The following is a 17,244-nucleotide window of genomic DNA, read 5'->3' on the forward strand; positions in this document are numbered from 1 at the left end:
TGAAATATTAGATAATATTGGATGGTAGTAAATTACCTCCTTAGCAACGGAAGCAATGGAAAGAAAAGGAGTATTACTCTCCATGCAATGGCTACATCATTTCACTGTTCAACTCATTGCTCTTCCACATCGTCCGTGCCATTTAGACCAACTTGCTTTCCAGCTTTCTAAGTTCTAATGGCAGGTGTCTGGCCTGAAACATTAACTGTTTTGAGTGTATTGACATATACAATGTACACTGTACAGATGCACCAAAATTCCTAATTCCTGCCGCTATCCAGGTAGATAAGATAGAACAACAGTAATACAGATTAAATTGCCATAATGTACCATGAGACTAAAAATGATAATAGGTACAAAAAGGTAGATAAATATTAACAGTTCATCATTCAGGTGACTTGCTCTTCAGTGTGGGCAACCATGTCTCTCCATCTCTGATCCTCCAGATTGTGGTTGTTGCCCCCCACTTCAGTGAAGGCTCCATCTTTGAGGTGAGACCAGAGTCCATGTTGAGTTCATGATTATACAAGGAAGTTTCCCATTGCCTTCTTCAGTTGCAGTGTCCATACTGGACGGGTCACCCTGGCCATTGATCCGCAGATTCATCTGCCCAGCATTTTTAGTTTTACAACTATAAATTCCAATTTGTAGAATCTGCTTGTAAAAACCATCCACTATCTGCAATCTGTGGCTTCACGTGACTCTGATTGGGAGGCTAAACAGGTCCTACACCTTGCCCAAGGGTGACCTGTAGCGCCTTACATCTTCTTTTGCTAAGCAACTCCGCAGCACCAACACCGATATTAATATCTACAATTAGGGTTAAAAATTGTGATGTTTTGAATAGTTCACACAGAGCTTTTTATTGGCCCTGGTATCATAATGGTAGGGATCATACAGCGAGGTTCAAGAGCCTGATAGTCGTTGGGAAAAAGCTGTTCTTGAATGTAGAGATGCTGGACTCGCGGCTTCTGTACCTTCTGTTTAAAAATAGGAGTGAAAAGAGATTGTGACCAGGATGATGAGGATCCTTTATGATGTCGACTGCCTTCTTGAGACAATGCCTCACATTGATGTCATCAGTGGATGGGAAGTTTGTGCCCATGATGGGCTTGGTTTGCCACTTACTGCAGCTTTCTGCGTTCCAGGGCCCTCAATTTTCTAAACCAGGTGATGATGCTACCAAACAATTCTGCAGTACACCTGCAGAAGTTCAATAGATTACTTCTCTTTCCATCAATGCTGCTCGATTGGTTGTATTCTTCCACCACTTCTACTTTTGTTTCAAATTCGATCAGCTGCAATTTTACGTGTTTTCTAAAGCAGGGGGTATACCTGATCCGAGATTTACATAAAATGTGCAAAGGCGATGAGAAACTGTAATTGTATATTGAGCAGCTTTTCACAATCAAGGATCCGACAAAGGGATTTGCAATATTTTTGAAATGTAGGTCCTTCTATAAATCAGGAACCCAAATCGTGCACAGGTAATCAGTGAAATCAATATAAATTAGAGCACCATTCTTTGAAAGGGCATGACACAGTTCAAAGGAGAGAAGGCTGGGAAATGATGGGAAAACACAGCAGGTCAGAAGCAGATGTTCAGAGGAAAATGTGTCCATGCTTCAGGTTGGTGACCCATCATTGATTCAGTTCTCCTGAACTCAAAACTTCAACGTGCTCTCCACAGGCGTTGTCAATCTTGATGAAGGATTCCACGCTGAAACCTTGCCAATTCTTTTTCTTCCCCTGATGTTCTTTAACCTACTGAGTGTCTCCAGCAGATTACATTTTGCTCTTGATTGCAGCATCTGTGGTTTCTCAAGTGTCCCTTTTATAATGTGCTGTTTGCAGCATCTTCAGGTTTGTAGTGTCCAAAGTATTTTTTTTTGCTTTCGGAACACATTTTAAGGGTTGGTAGCCTCGCACCATCCCATCATCCTTGCAATGAGGTGACAGTCTGAACGCTGAACAATTCTGTGGAGTAGATTTACAAGCACGGCTAGCCTAACGGTTGGCACAACGCTGTTCCAGCAACCAGGACCGGGATTCGAACCCCATGCCATCTGTCAGACGTGTGCACATTCTCCCCGTGACAGCGTGAGTTTCCTCCGGGTGCTCCGGTATCCTCTCACTGCTCAAAAATACACCGGGGGTGTAGTTTAATTGGGTGGGATGGGCCAATGGGCCAAAAGGGGCTGTGACCAGGCTCCATATCTAAATTAAATTAAATTTTAAAATAGTTCCAGCGATCAGCACTGAGTAAAAGGATAGGAATCAGTGGTGTCACTAGGGTTAGTGTCACCCAGTGCGGTAACTCATGGTGTCACCACCCCCACAATGGACCTCCTGTGCCAGACCATACAGAATCCTTAATAATGTTTTTTGTACTAGTGTTCCTGGTGAATCGTAATTCCCATATATCACTGAATGTAATGCAATATTAGTGAGATAAATAACTAGCAAAATTAAAATTACACCTTTAAATTACAATATCATATGCACAGCCTAAATTTATTTACATTTACATGGTTTCAAGTGGTTATAGTGAAAATTCGAAGAGAAAACATCTTTGGTTACAACATTATTAGTAACTGAGCGGAAGCCTTTATTTTTCTCATTTTCCTTTAATTACTACTTCATTCTCAAAAAAAATATTTTTATAGGTTCACAAATACTAATGACCACAATATTGTAGCTAAAACCCCAGAAAATTTGACAAAAGCAGCGACCATCAGAAACACCATCAACAACGCTTGTGGCGCGTGCAGACGAAATGGCGTTGGAATTGGGTCATAATGACAGCTCTGACTGGAGCACATTAGAAGGTTCAAAAAGTAAATTAGCTTTGTAAAAGTAAATTGATGCATGTAAGCTGTTTTTTGTTGTTTCTGACCAAAGAGAGGGATATTTTAATTAAAAAATAATAAATTTCTGCTGAAACACTGCACAGAAATTTTATAGACTCATTTTGGTGTCGCCCCTCTCTGATGGTGTCACCTGATGTTGTCCGTAACCCTCGCATCCCTTTTAATGACAGGGATTACCCACTACTTCCCTGATTCATCACACCAGCGTGGTCTTGAAACGCACTAGCAGATACGTCTCAAAATCATCCCGGAAAATATCATTGGTTTTCTAAAAATTAAAAAAATATGGTTTTCATGAATCAGATTTGTGTTTTAGATGTGATACGGTTGGAACATTTTTTCATGCTGTTTGGTCAATCTTTTTGGAAGAAAATTCAATCGTTTTTAGAATATCTGTATAAGATTAAAATAGTTTTAGATCCAACAGCATTTTTATTGGGTAGTTTGCAATCTCTGAAAGGCTTGGGATTAGATAAGTTCCAGCTTGCTTTTGTATATTTAGCTTTATCCGTAGCGAAAAAATGTATTGCTAGTACGTGGAAAGATACAAACATGATTGATATTAATAGATGGCATAATGAGATGAAATATTGTTTAATAATGGAAAAAATTACATATGCTTCGCATGATAATTATAAATTTTTATTAATGTGGCTGTTATACTTGGGATATTTACATTTCAATTTATATTGATTAGATTTTAATATGTATATTTAACTTTTTTTATATTCTTTCTTTTTTTTCTTTTTTTATGGCTGAAGGGGGGAATCTTTTCTTTTCTTTTTTTTCTATATATATTTTAAAAATTTTCATGTTTAAAAAAAATTAAAATGAGATTGGGTTGCCTTGAATCATCGACAGGTGCTTTCCAGTTGAAACGTGTGGAACCATCATCACCATCTACTGTAAATTGCATCATTTTGCAAATGAAAGAGAGTAACTGGTGCTGAAGGAAGAGCACCAAGGAGACCCAAAGCCTGGCATGTTCTGAAGTGCAGCAATGAGAATGAAGATAACGAGAAAGAGGGCAGCAAGCAGCAGGTGTCCTCGCTCAGCATCCACGGCCATAGCTCCCAGCTGAGCAGAGGACGACCCAGCAGGCATTTAAGGTACAAATGTCTCCCTAACTACGGGACAATTCTTGTCAGGAGTCTGAAATTAAAAAAAGAAAGACAGTGAATCCCTCCACAGTTCAAATATTTACTAAAGAATTGTGTATCAGATAAGGGATTCCAGAGGTCACGTGGTGATCCATGTGATTCACTGGCACTGGATTTTAATGTGCCAATGAATGAGTCCCTCTTCCAATAATGAACATGTTTTGCTCCAACTGGCCTCAGTCGTCTGTATCTCTCCATGACAAGGATATGAGATTTATTTATTTATGCTTCAGTGAGCAGAGATTCTCTTATCGGGACAAGACAACTGGAGCCATCTCCTGCCAGCCTTGTGTTGGCCCATTGGCTCTTTTGGCACCTCTTCCTTCCCAGGCCCACAGCACCTCCCTTCGGCAATGTATCCCACCGCTGTGACGGCCCGGATATCTTAATAACGAATTCACGAACTGTTTCCCCGCAGTCTCAGACTTTTCCATGGCAACCTAAATATGTATTGGCAGTGTAAAGATGAGTGTTCCTCTAAGGAATGAATGAATTATGGACAGTGATGAACTTGAATTGAGGCTGCATGGCTCGGTATTGTAGATTTGAAAACATTTTTAATCTACCATTTATCAAATTGCAATTAAGAGCCACTGGTATCTTGCCTCATTTGATTCAGCTGCTATCTGAGCTCATGTCATTCCATCCAACTGATTCCTCTGCGTTTTAAAGTCAGTCTTTAATAACTGCGGATCAGTGTTCTTGCAGCTCTGCCTTGTGATTGTAACACCTCAGCAGGAACAGACTGCTTCAGGTTACCTCCCTGGCCTCAAGGGGATGCTACTGAATTCATGACATTCTCAATCAACTGGCCAAGATATGTTTTTCTCCTCTTCCTGACACATCAACACTTTTGGAGATGGAATTTCATCCTCATTAGCATTCTAAATGTTTTTAGCAGATCTGGCGAATGCAAGGCAGGAGATAAAAAGCCCCTTTCACATTGCCAACCCTCCTAAGAAGCAGGCAAACGGATTGGGCATGCTGCACTCAGGGGCCTTTCCCAATGCGCCACGATTTACCTGGTTAATCAGAAATTTGGCATTTTAATGGGGGGGTGCGGGAGGGGGAGATTCCCGCCTCCAGCAGTCACAATGCAAAACCAGGTTGCCAGAAGGCGAATAGAGAGTCAACTCAGCTGGGCTCTGAAACTTTCCCCCACCAAGTGTCGTGGCCCGGTTGAATTTAACTCACCCTGCCAAGTTGGGAGGTTTCACACCACATGATTAGCGGCAACAGTCCCGCTAAATTAGCTGTTCAATGCACACGGAATCGGCAGTGTGAATGGCGTTATATAGACACTGCTTTGCTATGGGTTATTGCTGTCTTGTGCTGTTGTGGGTCATTTATGTTTTCTACATTTGTCAGATACACTGTCCCTTTACTGAGGAAAAAGACAACCTTATGAGTTAAAGGACAACAACACCTCCCTTCCAGATAAACTGACCATATTCTATGCACGGTTTGACATAAAAGAACAGACTGACGCTAAAGAAAGCTCCATGTCCCCCTGATGAATTGGCCCCCTGTGTAACAGCACATGAGGCAACTATCCAAGGTGAATCCACACAAGGCAGTGGATCCAGGCAAGATAGCTGGTCGGGTACTGAAGGACTGCACAGAGAAACTGACGGAATGCCTTACGGACTTCATCAACAGATCACTGTAGCAGTCTATCATCCCCACGACAGTCACTGTCATTTCTGTATCAAAGAGGGCAACATTAGGGTTAGGGTTAGGGCCTCAATGAATGTGGGATTGACCTCCACCATTATGAAATGCTTCGAGCATCTGGTGATGGAACACATCAAAGCTCATCTCCCAGAGACATTGGACACATTTCAATTCACCTACAGTTGAAACAATTCTACTGATGATGCCATAGCCCTGTCCGCCCACTCGTTCCTGACCCACCTGGAGAATGGCGCCTCATATGCCAGGCTGTTAATCATAAACTCAATGTTTAATATGATCATTCCCCAGAGGTTGGTGGAGAAGCTGTGCTCATTGAGTCAACACCCCTCTCTGTAAATTGATTCTGGACTTGGTAACAGAAAGACAACAGTCTGTCCAAGTTGGCAGCAGGACGTTGAGCACTGTCGTATCTCAGGGCTATGTGCTCAGCCTCCTCTTGATCAGGCTACTGACCCACGACTGCAATGCCAGATCCAACTCTAACAGAGCCATCAAGTTTGCTGTTGACACAACAGTAGTTTGCCTCATCAAAAACAATGATGAGTTGCACTACAGAAAAATGGTGGAAAATCTCATTAATGATATGAGAATAACAACCTGAATCTCAATGTACAAGACAAAAGAGATGATTGTGGATTTCAGAAGAATTACCCTCCACTACACATCAATAACTCTGTAGTGGAGAGAATGAAGAGCACCATTCCTTGGAGTCCACTTAAGTAGTGACCTATCCTGCACACACATCTTCTCACTTGCTAGGAAAGTGCAACAGCACTTCTTTAGAATACTGAGATGGGCAATGCTACGGGCCACCCTCCTGTCGACTTTCTACAAGAGATCTATTGAGAGTGTCCTGGCCGGCTGCATCATAGTATGGTATGGTTGCTGCAGGGCATTGGGTCAGAACCATAGGACTATAAGCAGGGGTGCAGTGCTGCCAGAACTCACTGGAGCACCACCTCGGGGGGTGAGATGCAGAGAGAGGCAAATCCAGCACCTCGTGGGGCCACTCCAGCCATTTTTAGTGGGCTCCAGAACCTAAAAAAATTAGCACTGCACCCTTGACTACAAGAGTGGCAGAGAGGAGCATGGGAGTCTCACTATATCCCCCCTCATCAAAATGATCCAGTCGGATTTTTGAGAATCCCTGCCACCCCACACGCAGCATGTTCCAGCTAGCCTCCCGATGGGAAAGAAAGACAGAAGTATCAGAGCCAGAACCGCCAGGCTGAGAAACAGCTTCTTCCCACAAGCAGTGAAACTGCTGAATCTCTCTGAGAATCTCCTATTATTTGAAATTTATTTATTTTTATATATCAAATGCATATAAATCACGTAAATACATGTGCTATATCTGTATACAGTATGTGTTTGCACGTCTTTACACCAAGAACCGAAGAACACTGCTTAATCGGGTTGTACTTTACAAATAGATGATAAGAATAAACTTGAACTAAATTAGTGGGGCAGTGACAACAGCTGGTGCCTCACAGCTCCAACGACCCAAATTCAGTCCTGACCCACGATACTATCTGTATGGAACTTGCATGCTTTTATAAGAACATAAGAAACAAGAGCAGGAGTTGACCTTCTGGTTCATTAAGCCTGCTCTATTATTCCATAAGATCACGATAGATCCAGCCATGGCCTCAGATCCACTTACCCTCAATTTACATCATGCAAAATTAACTATCCAAACGTGCCTTAATGAGGCAGCCTTGGGCAGAGGATCCCCAGATTCACTGCTCTCTGGGAAAAGCAGATTCTCCTAAATCTCAAGAGTATGCCCCCTACTTCTGGTCTCATCCACCAGTCGAAGTAACCTTCCTGCCTCTGGACTAGCCCTTTAATAATTTTCCAGGTGTCCATAAGATCTCTGTTTCCAAATGTGCTTCTCCCAGGTGCTTGATTCCTCCACCTCTGAAAGACACGTGGATTTGTAGATTAATTGACAACTACAGGTTGTTTCTGGTGTGTCGATAAGTGGTAGAATTTAAGGGCAATTTCTGGGGATGTTGTAGTAAGAATAAAAGTTTGGTTGAGAGGAAATGGGTTGGTTTATTTATGATTAGTGCAAATGATTTTGAGAGTAGATGTGGTGAGACACAACTCCTGAAATCTCATGTCACTCCGGATAGAGAGAGAGAGAGAAGCAGAGAGAGAGAGAGAGAGAAGCAGAGAGAGAGAGAGAGAAGCAGAGAGAGAGAGAGAGAAGCAGAGAGAGAGAGAGAGAAGCAGAGAGAGAGAGAGAGAAGCAGAGAGAGAGAGAGAGAAGCAGAGAGAGAGAGAGAGAAGCAGCGAGAGAGAGAGAGATGCAGCGAGAGAGAGAGAGATGCAGCGAGAGAGAGAGAGATGCAGCGAGAGAGAGAGATGCAGCGAGAGAGAGATGCAGCGAGAGAGAGATGCAGCGAGAGAGAGATGCAGCGAGAGAGAGATGCAGCGAGAGAGAGATGCAGCGAGAGAGAGATGCAGCGAGAGAGAGATGCAGCGAGAGAGAGATGCAGCGAGAGAGAGATGCAGCGAGAGAGAGATGCAGCGAGAGAGAGATGCAGCGAGAGAGAGATGCAGCGAGAGAGAGATGCAGCGAGAGAGAGATGCAGCGAGAGAGAGATGCAGCGAGAGAGAGATGCAGCGAGAGAGAGATGCAGCGAGAGAGAGATGCAGCGAGAGAGAGATGCAGCGAGAGAGAGATGCAGCGAGAGAGAGATGCAGCGAGAGAGAGATGCAGCGAGAGAGAGATGCAGCGAGAGAGAGATGCAGAGAGAGAGAGATGCAGAGAGAGAGATGCAGAGAGAGAGATGCAGAGAGAGAGATGCAGAGAGAGAGATGCAGAGAGAGAGATGCAGAGAGAGAGATGCAGAGAGAGAGATGCAGAGAGAGAGATGCAGAGAGAGAGATGCAGAGAGAGAGATGCAGAGAGAGAGATGCAGAGAGAGAGATGGAGCGAGAGAGATGGAGCGAGAGAGAAGCAGAGAGAAGCAGAGAGAAGCAGAGAGAAGCAGAGAGAAGCAGAGAGAAGCAGAGAGAAGCAGAGAGCAGAGAGAGAAGCAGTGAGAGAAGTGAGAGAAGCAGAGTGAGAGAAGCAGAGTGAGAGAAGCAGAGAGAGAGAAGCAGAAAGAGAGAAGCAGAAAGAGAGAAGCAGAGTGAAGCAAAGAGAGAGAAGCAGAGAGAGAGAAGCAGAGAGAGAGAAGCAGAGAGAGAGAAGCAGAGAGAGAGAAGCAGAGAGAGAGAAGCAGAGAGAGAGAAGCAGAGAGAGAGAAGCAGAGAGAGAGAAGCAGAGAGAGAGAAGCAGAGAGAGAGAAGCAGAGAGAGAGAAGCAGAGAGAGAGAAGCAGAGAGAGAGAGAGATGCAGAGAGAGAGAGATGCATTGAGAGAGAGATGCATTGAGAGAGAGATGCAGAGAGAGAGATGCAGAGAGAGAGATGCAGAGAGAGAGATGCAGAGAGAGAGAGATGCAGAGAGAGAGAGATGCAGAGAGAGAGAGATGCATTGAGAGAGAGATGCATTGAGAGAGAGATGCAGAGAGAGAGATGCCGAGAGAGAGATGCCGAGAGAGAGATGCCGAGAGAGAGATGCCGAGAGAGAGATGCCGAGAGAGAGATGCCGAGAGAGAGATGCCGAGAGAGAGATGCCGAGAGAGAGATGCAGAGAGAGAGATGCAGAGAAAGAGGAGCAGAGAGAGAAATGCAGAGAGAGATGCAGAGAGAGAGATATGCAGAGAGATGCAGAGAGAGAGATGCAGAGAGATGCAGAGAGAGAGATGCAGAGAGAGAGATGCAGAGAGAGAGATGCAGAGAGAGAGATGCAGAGAGAGAGATGCAGAGAGAGAGATGCAGAGAGAGAGATGCAGAGAGAGAGATGCAGAGAGAGAGATGCAGAGAGAGAGATGCAGAGAGAGAGATGCAGAGAGAGAGATGCAGAGATGCAGAGAGAGATGCAGAGAGAGATGCAGAGAGAGATGCAGAGAGAGATGCAGAGAGAGATGCAGAGAGATGCAGAGAGAGATGCAGAGAGAGACAAGCAGAGAGAGAGAAGCAGAGAGAGAGAAGCAGAGAGAGAGAAGCAGAGAGAGAGAATCAGAGAGAAGCAGAGAGAAGCAGAGAGAAGCAGACAGAAGCAGACAGAAGCAGACAGAAGCAGAGAGAAGCAGAGAGAAGCAGAGAGAAGCAGAGAGAGAGAAGCAGAGTGAGAGAAGCAGAGTGAGAGAAGCAGAGTGAGAGAAGCAGAGTCAGAGAAGCAGAGTGAGAGAAGCAGAAAGAGAGAAGCAGAAAGAAAGAAGCAGAGAGAGAGAAGCAGAGAGAGAGATGCAGAGAGAGAGATGCAGAGAGAGAGATGCAGAGAGAGAGATGCAGAGAGAGAGATGCAGAGAGAGAGATGCAGAGAGAGAGATGCAGAGTGAGAGAAGCAGAGTGAGAGAAGCAGAGAGAGAGAAGCAGAAAGAGAGAAGCAGAAAGAGAGAAGCAGAGTGAAGCAAAGAGAGAGAAGCAGAGAGAGAGAAGCAGAGAGAGAGAAGCAGAGAGAGAGAAGCAGAGTGAGAGAAGCAGAGAGAGAGAGAAGCAGAGAGAGAGAGAAGCAGAGAGAGAGAGAAGCAGAAAGAGAGAAGCAGAGAGAGAGAAGCAGAGAGAGTGAAGCAGAGAGAGAGAGAAGCAGAGAGAGAGAGAAGCAGAGAGAGAGAGAAGCAGAGAGAGAGAGAAGCAGAGAGAGAGAGAAGCAGAGAGAGAAGCAGAGAGAGAGAAGCAGAGAGAGAAGCAGAGAGGAAGCAGATAGAGAGAGATAGAGAGAGAGAGAGATGCAGAGAGAGATGCAGAGAGAGATGCAGAGAGAGAGATGCACAGAGAGAGATGCAGAGAGAGATGCAGAGAGAGATGCAGAGAGATGCAGAGAGATGCAGAGAGAGATGCAGAGAGAGATGCAGAAAGAGAGATGCAGAAAGAGAGATGCAGAAGGAGAGATGCAGAGAGAGATGCAGAGAGAGATGCAGAGAGAGAGAAGCAGAGAGAGAGAAGCAGAGAGAGAGAAGCAGAGAGAGAAGCAGAGAGAGAGAAGCAGAGAGAGAGAGATGCAGAGAGAATCAGAGAGAAGCAGAGAGAAGCAGAGAGAAGCAGACAAGAGCAGACAGAAGCAGAGAGAAGCAGAGAGAAGCAGAGAGAAGCAGAGAGAAGCTGAGAGAAGCAGAGAGAAGCTGAGAGAAGCAGAGAGAAGCAGAGAGAAGCAGAGAGAAGCAGAGAGAAGCAGAGAGAGAGAAGCAGAGTGAGAGAAGCAGAGTGAGAGAAGCAGAGTGAGAGAAGCAGAGTGAGAGAAGCAGAGTGAGAGAAGCAGAAAGAGAGAAGCAGAAGGAGAGATGCAGAGAGAGATGCAGAGAGAGATGCAGAGAGATGCAGAGAGAGATGCAGAGAGAGATGCAGAGAGAGATGCAGAGAGAGAGAAGCAGAGAGAGAGAAGCAGAGAGAGAAGCAGAGAGAGAGAAGCAGAGAGAGAGAAGCAGAGAGAGAGAAGCAGAGAGAGAAGCAGAGAGAGAGAAGCAGAGAGAGAGAAGCAGAGTGAGAGAAGCAGAGTGAGAGAAGCAGAGTGAGAGAAGCAGAAAGAGAGAAGCAGAAGGAGAGATGCAGAGAGAGATGCAGAGAGAGATGCAGAGAGATGCAGAGAGAGATGCAGAGAGAGATGCAGAGAGAGATGCAGAGAGAGAGAAGCAGAGAGAGAAGCAGAGAGAGAGAAGCAGAGAGAGAGAGATGCAGAGAGAGAGATGCAGAGAGAGAGATGCAGAGATGCAGAGAGAGATGCAGAGAGAGATGCAGAGAGAGATGCAGAGAGAGATGCAGAGAGAGATGCAGAGAGAGACAAGCAGAGAGAGAGAAGCAGAGAGAGAGAAGCAGAGAGAGAGAAGCAGAGAGAGAGAATCAGAGAGAAGCAGAGAGAAGCAGAGAGAAGCAGACAGAAGCAGACAGAAGCAGACAGAAGCAGACAGAAGCAGACAGAAGCAGAGAGAAGCAGAGAGAAGCAGAGAGAGAGAAGCAGAGTGAGAGAAGCAGAGTGAGAGAAGCAGAGTCAGAGAAGCAGAAAGAGAGAAGCAGAAAGAGAGAAGCAGAGTGAAGCAAAGAGAGAGAAGCAGAGAGAGAGAAGCAGAGAGAGAGAAGCAGAGAGAGAGAAGCAGAGTGAGAGAAGCAGAGAGAGAGAGAAGCAGAGAGAGAGAGAAGCAGAGAGAGAGAGAAGCAGAAAGAGAGAAGCAGAGAGAGAGAAGCAGAGAGAGTGAAGCAGAGAGAGAGAGAAGCAGAGAGAGAGAGAAGCAGAGAGAGAGAGAAGCAGAGAGAGAGAGAAGCAGAGAGAGAGAGAAGCAGAGAGAGAAGCAGAGAGAGAGAAGCAGAGAGAGAAGCAGAGAGGAAGCAGATAGAGAGAGATAGAGAGAGAGAGAGATGCAGAGAGAGATGCAGAGAGAGATGCAGAGAGAGAGATGCACAGAGAGAGATGCAGAGAGAGATGCAGAGAGAGATGCAGAGAGATGCAGAGAGATGCAGAGAGAGATGCAGAGAGAGATGCAGAAAGAGAGATGCAGAAAGAGAGATGCAGAAGGAGAGATGCAGAGAGAGATGCAGAGAGAGATGCAGAGAGAGAGAAGCAGAGAGAGAGAAGCAGAGAGAGAGAAGCAGAGAGAGAAGCAGAGAGAGAGAAGCAGAGAGAGAGAGATGCAGAGAGAATCAGAGAGAAGCAGAGAGAAGCAGAGAGAAGCAGAGAGAAGCTGAGAGAAGCAGAGAGAAGCAGAGAGAAGCAGAGAGAAGCAGAGAGAAGCAGAGAGAAGCAGAGAGAGAGAAGCAGAGTGAGAGAAGCAGAGTGAGAGAAGCAGAGTGAGAGAAGCAGAGTGAGAGAAGCAGAGTGAGAGAAGCAGAAAGAGAGAAGCAGAAGGAGAGATGCAGAGAGAGATGCAGAGAGAGAGAAGCAGAGAGAGAGAAGCAGAGAGAGAGAAGCAGAGAGAGAAGCAGAGAGAGAGAAGCAGAGAGAGAGAAGCAGAGAGAGAGAAGCAGAGAGAGAAGCAGAGAGAGAGAAGCAGAGAGAGAGAAGCAGAGTGAGAGAAGCAGAAAGAGAGAAGCAGAAGGAGAGATGCAGAGAGAGATGCAGAGAGAATCAGGGAGAAGCAGAGAGAAGCAGACAGAAGCAGAGAGAAGCAGAGAGAAGCAGAGAGAAGCAGAGAGAAGCTGAGAGAAGCTGAGAGAGAGAAGCAGAGTGAGAGAAGCAGAGTGAGAGAAGCAGAGTGAGAGAAGCAGAAAGAGAGAAGCAGAGAGAGAAGCAGAGAGAGAGAGCAGAGTGAGAGAAGCAGAGAGAGAGAAGCAGAGAGAGAGAAGCAGAGAGAGAGAAGCAGAGTGAGAGAAGCAGAGTGAGAGAAGCAGAGAGAGAGAAGCAGAGAGAGAGAAGCAGAGAGAGAGAAGCAGAGTGAGAGAAGCAGAAAGAGAGAAGCAGAAGGAGAGATGCAGAGAGAGATGCAGAGAGAGATGCAGAGAGAGAGAAGCAGAGAGAGAGAAGCAGAGAGATGCAGAGAGAAGCAGAGAGAAGCAGAGAGAGAGAAGCAGAGTGAGAGAAGCAGAGAGAGAGAAGCAGAGAGAGAGAAGCAGAGAGAGAAGCAGAGAGAGAGAAGCAGAGTGAGAGAAGCAGAGAGAGAGAAGCAGAGAGAGAGAAGCAGAGAGAGAGAAGCAGAGTGAGAGAAGCAGAGTGAGAGAAGCAGAGAGAGAGAAGCAGAAGGAGAGATGCAGAGAGAAGCAGAGAGAGAGAAGCAGAGTGAGAGAAGCAGAGAGAGAGAAGCAGAGAGAGAGAAGCAGAGAGAGAGAAGCAGAGTGAGAGAAGCAGAGTGAGAGAAGCAGAGTGAGAGAAGCAGAGTGAGAGAAGCAGAAAGAGAGAAGCAGAAGGAGAGATGCAGAGAGAGATGCAGAGAGAGATGCAGAGAGAGATGCAGAGAGAGATGCAGAGAGAGATGCAGAGAGAATCAGGGAGAAGCAGACAGAAGCAGAGAGAAGCAGAGAGAAGCAGAGAGAAGCAGAGAGAAGCAGAGAGAAGCTGAGAGAAGCAGAGAGAAGCAGAGAGAAGCAGAGAGAAGCAGAGAGAGATGCAGAGAGAGAGAAGCAGAGAGAGAGAAGCAGAGAGAGAGAAGCAGAGAGAGAAGCAGAGAGAGAGAAGCAGAGAGAGAAGCAGAGAGAGAGAAGCAGAGAGAGAGAGATGCAGAGAGAATCAGGAGAAGCAGAGAGAAGCAGACAGAAGCAGACAGAAGCAGAGAGAAGCAGAGAGAAGCAGAGAGAAGCAGAGAGAGAGAAGCAGAGAGAGAGAAGCAGAGTGAGAGAAGCAGAAAGAGAGAAGCAGAAAGAGAGAAGCAGAAGGAGAGATGCAGAGAGAGATGCAGAGAGAGAGAAGCAGAGAGAGAGAAGCAGAGAGAGAGAAGCAGAGAGAGAAGCAGAGAGAGAGAAGCAGAGAGAGAGAAGCAGAGAGAGAGAAGCAGAGAGAGAAGCAGAGAGAGAGAAGCAGAGAGAGAGAGATGCAGAGAGAATCAGGGAGAAGCAGAGAGAAGCAGACAGAAGCAGACAGAAGCAGAGAGAAGCAGAGAGAAGCAGAGAGAAGCAGAGAGAGAGAAGCAGAGTGAGAAGCAGAGTGAGAGAAGCAGAGTGAGAGAAGCAGAGGGAGAGAAGCAGAAGGAGAGATGCAGAGAGAGATGCAGAGAGAGAGAAGCAGAGAGAGAGAAGCAGAAAGGGAGAAGCAGAAGGAGAGATGCAGAGAGAGATGCAGAGAGAGATGCAGAGAGAGAGAAGCAGAGAGAGAGAAGCAGAGTGAGAGAAGCAGAAAGAGAGAAGCAGAAGGAGAGATGCAGAGAGAGATGCAGAGAGAGATGCAGAGAGAGAGAAGCAGAGAGAGAGAAGCAGAAAGGGAGAAGCAGAAGGAGAGATGCAGAGAGAGATGCAGAGAGAGATGCAGAGAGAGAGAAGCAGAGAGAGAGAAGCAGAGTGAGAGAAGCAGAAAGAGAGAAGCAGAAGGAGAGATGCAGAGAGAGATGCAGAGAGAGATGCAGAGAGAGATGCAGAGAGAGAGAAGCAGAGAGAGAGAGAAGCAGAGAGAGAGAAGGAGAGAGAGAAGCAGAGAGAGAGAAGCAGAGAGAGAGAGATGCAGAGAGAATCAGAGAGAAGCAGAGAGAGAGAAGCAGAGTGAGAGAAGCAGAGTGAGAGAAGCAGAGTGAGAGAAGCAGAGTGAGAGAAGCAGAGTGAGAGAAGCAGAGAGAGAGAAGCAGAGAGAGAGAAGCAGAGAGAGAGAGAAGCAGAGAGAGAGAGAAGCAGAGAGAGAGAGAAGCAGAGAGAGAGAAGCAGAGAGAGAGAGAAGCAGAGAGAGAGAGAAGCAGAGAGAGAGAGAAGCAGAGAGAGAGAGAAGCAGAGAGAGAGAGAAGCAGAGAGAGAAGCAGAGAGGAACCAGATAGAGAGAAGCAGATAGAGAGAGAGAGTGAGAGATGCAGAGAGAGAGATGCAGAGAGAGAGATGCAGAGAGAGATGCAGAGAGAGAGATGCAGAGAGAGAGATGCAGAGAGAGATGCAGAGAGAGATGCAGAGAGAGATGCAGAGAGAGATGCAGAGAGAGATGCAGAGAGAGATGCAGAGAGAGAGATGCAGAGAGAGAGATGCAGAGAGAGAGATGCAGAGAGAGAGATGCAGAGAGAGATGCAGAGAGAGAGAAGCAGAGAGATGCAGAGAGAGAGCAGAGAGAAGCAGAGAGAGAGAAGCAGAGTGAGAAGCAGAGCGAGAGAAGCAGAGCGAGAGAAGCAGAGCGAGAGAAGCAGAGAGAGAAGCAGAGAGAGAAGCAGAAAGAGAAAACCATAAAGAGAGAAGCAGAGAGAAGCAGAGAGAGAAGCAGAGAGAGAGAAGCAGAGAAGAGAGATGCAGAGAGAGAGAGAAGCAGAGAGAGAGAGAGAAGCAGAGAGAGAGAGAGAAGCAGAGAGAGAGAAGCGTAGAGAGAAGCAGAGAGAGAGAAGCAGAGAGGAAGCAGATAGAGAGAAGCAGAGAGAGAGCAGAGAGAGTGAGATGCCAAGAGAGAGAGATGCCGAGTGAGAGAGATGCAGAGAGAGATGCAGAGAGAGATGCAGAGAGAGATGCAGAGAGAGATGCAGAGAGAGATGCAGAGTTAGATGCAGAGAGAGATGCAGAGAGAGATGCAGAGAGAGATGCAGAGAGAGAGAAGCAGAGAGATGCAGAGAGAAGCAGAGAGAAGCAGAGAGAGAGAAGCAGAGTGAGAAGCAGAGCGAGAGAAGCAGAGCGGGAGAAGCAGAGCGAGAGAAGCAGAGAGAGAGAAGCAGAAAGAGAGAACCATAAAGAGAGAAGCAGAGAGAAGCAGAGAGAGAGAAGCAGAGAGAGAGAAGCAGAGAGTGAGAAGCAGAGAGAGAGAAGCAGAGAGAGAGAAGCAGAGAGAGAGAAGCAGAGAGAGAGAAGCAGAGAGAGAGATGCAGAGAGAGAGAGAAGCAGAGAGAGAGATGCAGAGAGAGAGAAGCAGAGAGAGAGAGAGAGAAGCAGAGAGAGAGAGAAGCAGAGAGAGAGAAGCGTAGAGAGAAGCAGAGAGAGAGAAGCAGAGAGGAAGCAGATAGAGAGAAGCAGAGAGAGAGCAGAGAGAGTGAGATGCCAAGAGAGAGAGATGCCGAGTGAGAGAGATGCAGAGAGAGATGCAGAGAGAGAGAGAGATGCAGAGAGAGAGATAGAAGCAGAGAGAGATGCAGAGAGAGATGCAGAGGAGATGCAGAGAGAGATGGCAGAGAGAGATGCAGAGAGAGAGAAGCAGAGAGAGAGAAGCAGAGGCAGAGAGAGAGAGAGAGAGAGAGAGAGAGAGAGAGAGAGAGAGAGAGAGAGAGAGAGAGAGAGAGAGAGAGAGAGAGAGAGAGAGAGAAAGAGAGAGAGAGAGAGAGAGAGAGAGAGAGAGAGAGAGAGAGAGAGAGAGAGATTCACTTGTTGTGCATCATTTTTAAACATAACCTGCTGGGCAGGATCAGGTGCAAAATCAATTTTGTCCCTGCTGATACTGGCTGACCTCTCATCAGATGTGATTTGATGAACTGAATCCCAGTCTGGTCCTAATAACTAGAAGCTCATTATTTGGGTTTCAGATTGCTAATTGTATGGTTTTCCCCCAACACTCACAGCGTAAAAGTGCAACTGCCAAAAAGCAAATCCCCAACATCACTTTGAAATGTGGTGAGGAGGCAAGTCTAATAAACCAGAGAGATTTGCAGCATTGAACTGTGCAATTTAGAGATGGCGATTATTCAAGCATGTTAGATTGGAATTGTTTTTAATCACAGATTCAATCAATTTTGAGTTCATACAAACTGTAAAGTGGGTGATAGTGTGAAACATACTGTTGACCAACTATCATTCTAATTCATGGTCTACCCAATTAATTTCTATAAGCTTTTTTGTTTCTTCTACCATGTGCTTTGCACAGTCCTTTCTCCTTTTGGAAGGCAGTGAAATAGTAATCATTTTCAAATATAATCCTCATAAACTGGGTATCTGCCT

General features: G+C 45.9%; 1 protein-coding gene and 1 long non-coding RNA gene across 4 annotated transcripts in view; both read left to right on the top strand.

Annotated features, from left to right (window-relative positions):
• Nucleotides 1-894: 894 nt before the first annotated feature.
• The window catches only part of LOC138756590 (uncharacterized), a 69,288-nt gene continuing 52,938 nt past the window's right edge, over nucleotides 895-17,244 (top strand). For 2 of the 3 annotated variants that reach the window (XR_011353175.1, XR_011353176.1), the window contains exons 1-2: nucleotides 900-1,170; nucleotides 3,732-3,979. This is a non-coding gene — a long non-coding RNA (uncharacterized lncRNA). Of the gene's footprint in view, nucleotides 1,171-3,731; nucleotides 4,051-17,244 lie in introns of those variants that run through there. The other variant, XR_011353174.1, reaches the window with a different exon arrangement.
• Nucleotides 6,525-17,077, top strand: LOC138759629 (octapeptide-repeat protein T2-like). The gene is made up of 4 exons (XM_069930343.1): nucleotides 6,525-6,601; nucleotides 7,442-7,506; nucleotides 15,480-16,187; nucleotides 17,028-17,077. Exons 1-4 carry the CDS (start codon nucleotides 6,525-6,527, stop codon nucleotides 17,075-17,077), a joined length of 900 nt encoding a protein of 299 aa, XP_069786444.1.

Source organism: Narcine bancroftii, chromosome 3 (assembly GCF_036971445.1).
Source record: "Narcine bancroftii isolate sNarBan1 chromosome 3, sNarBan1.hap1, whole genome shotgun sequence".
Classification (NCBI taxonomy): Eukaryota; Metazoa; Chordata; class Chondrichthyes; order Torpediniformes; family Narcinidae; genus Narcine; species Narcine bancroftii.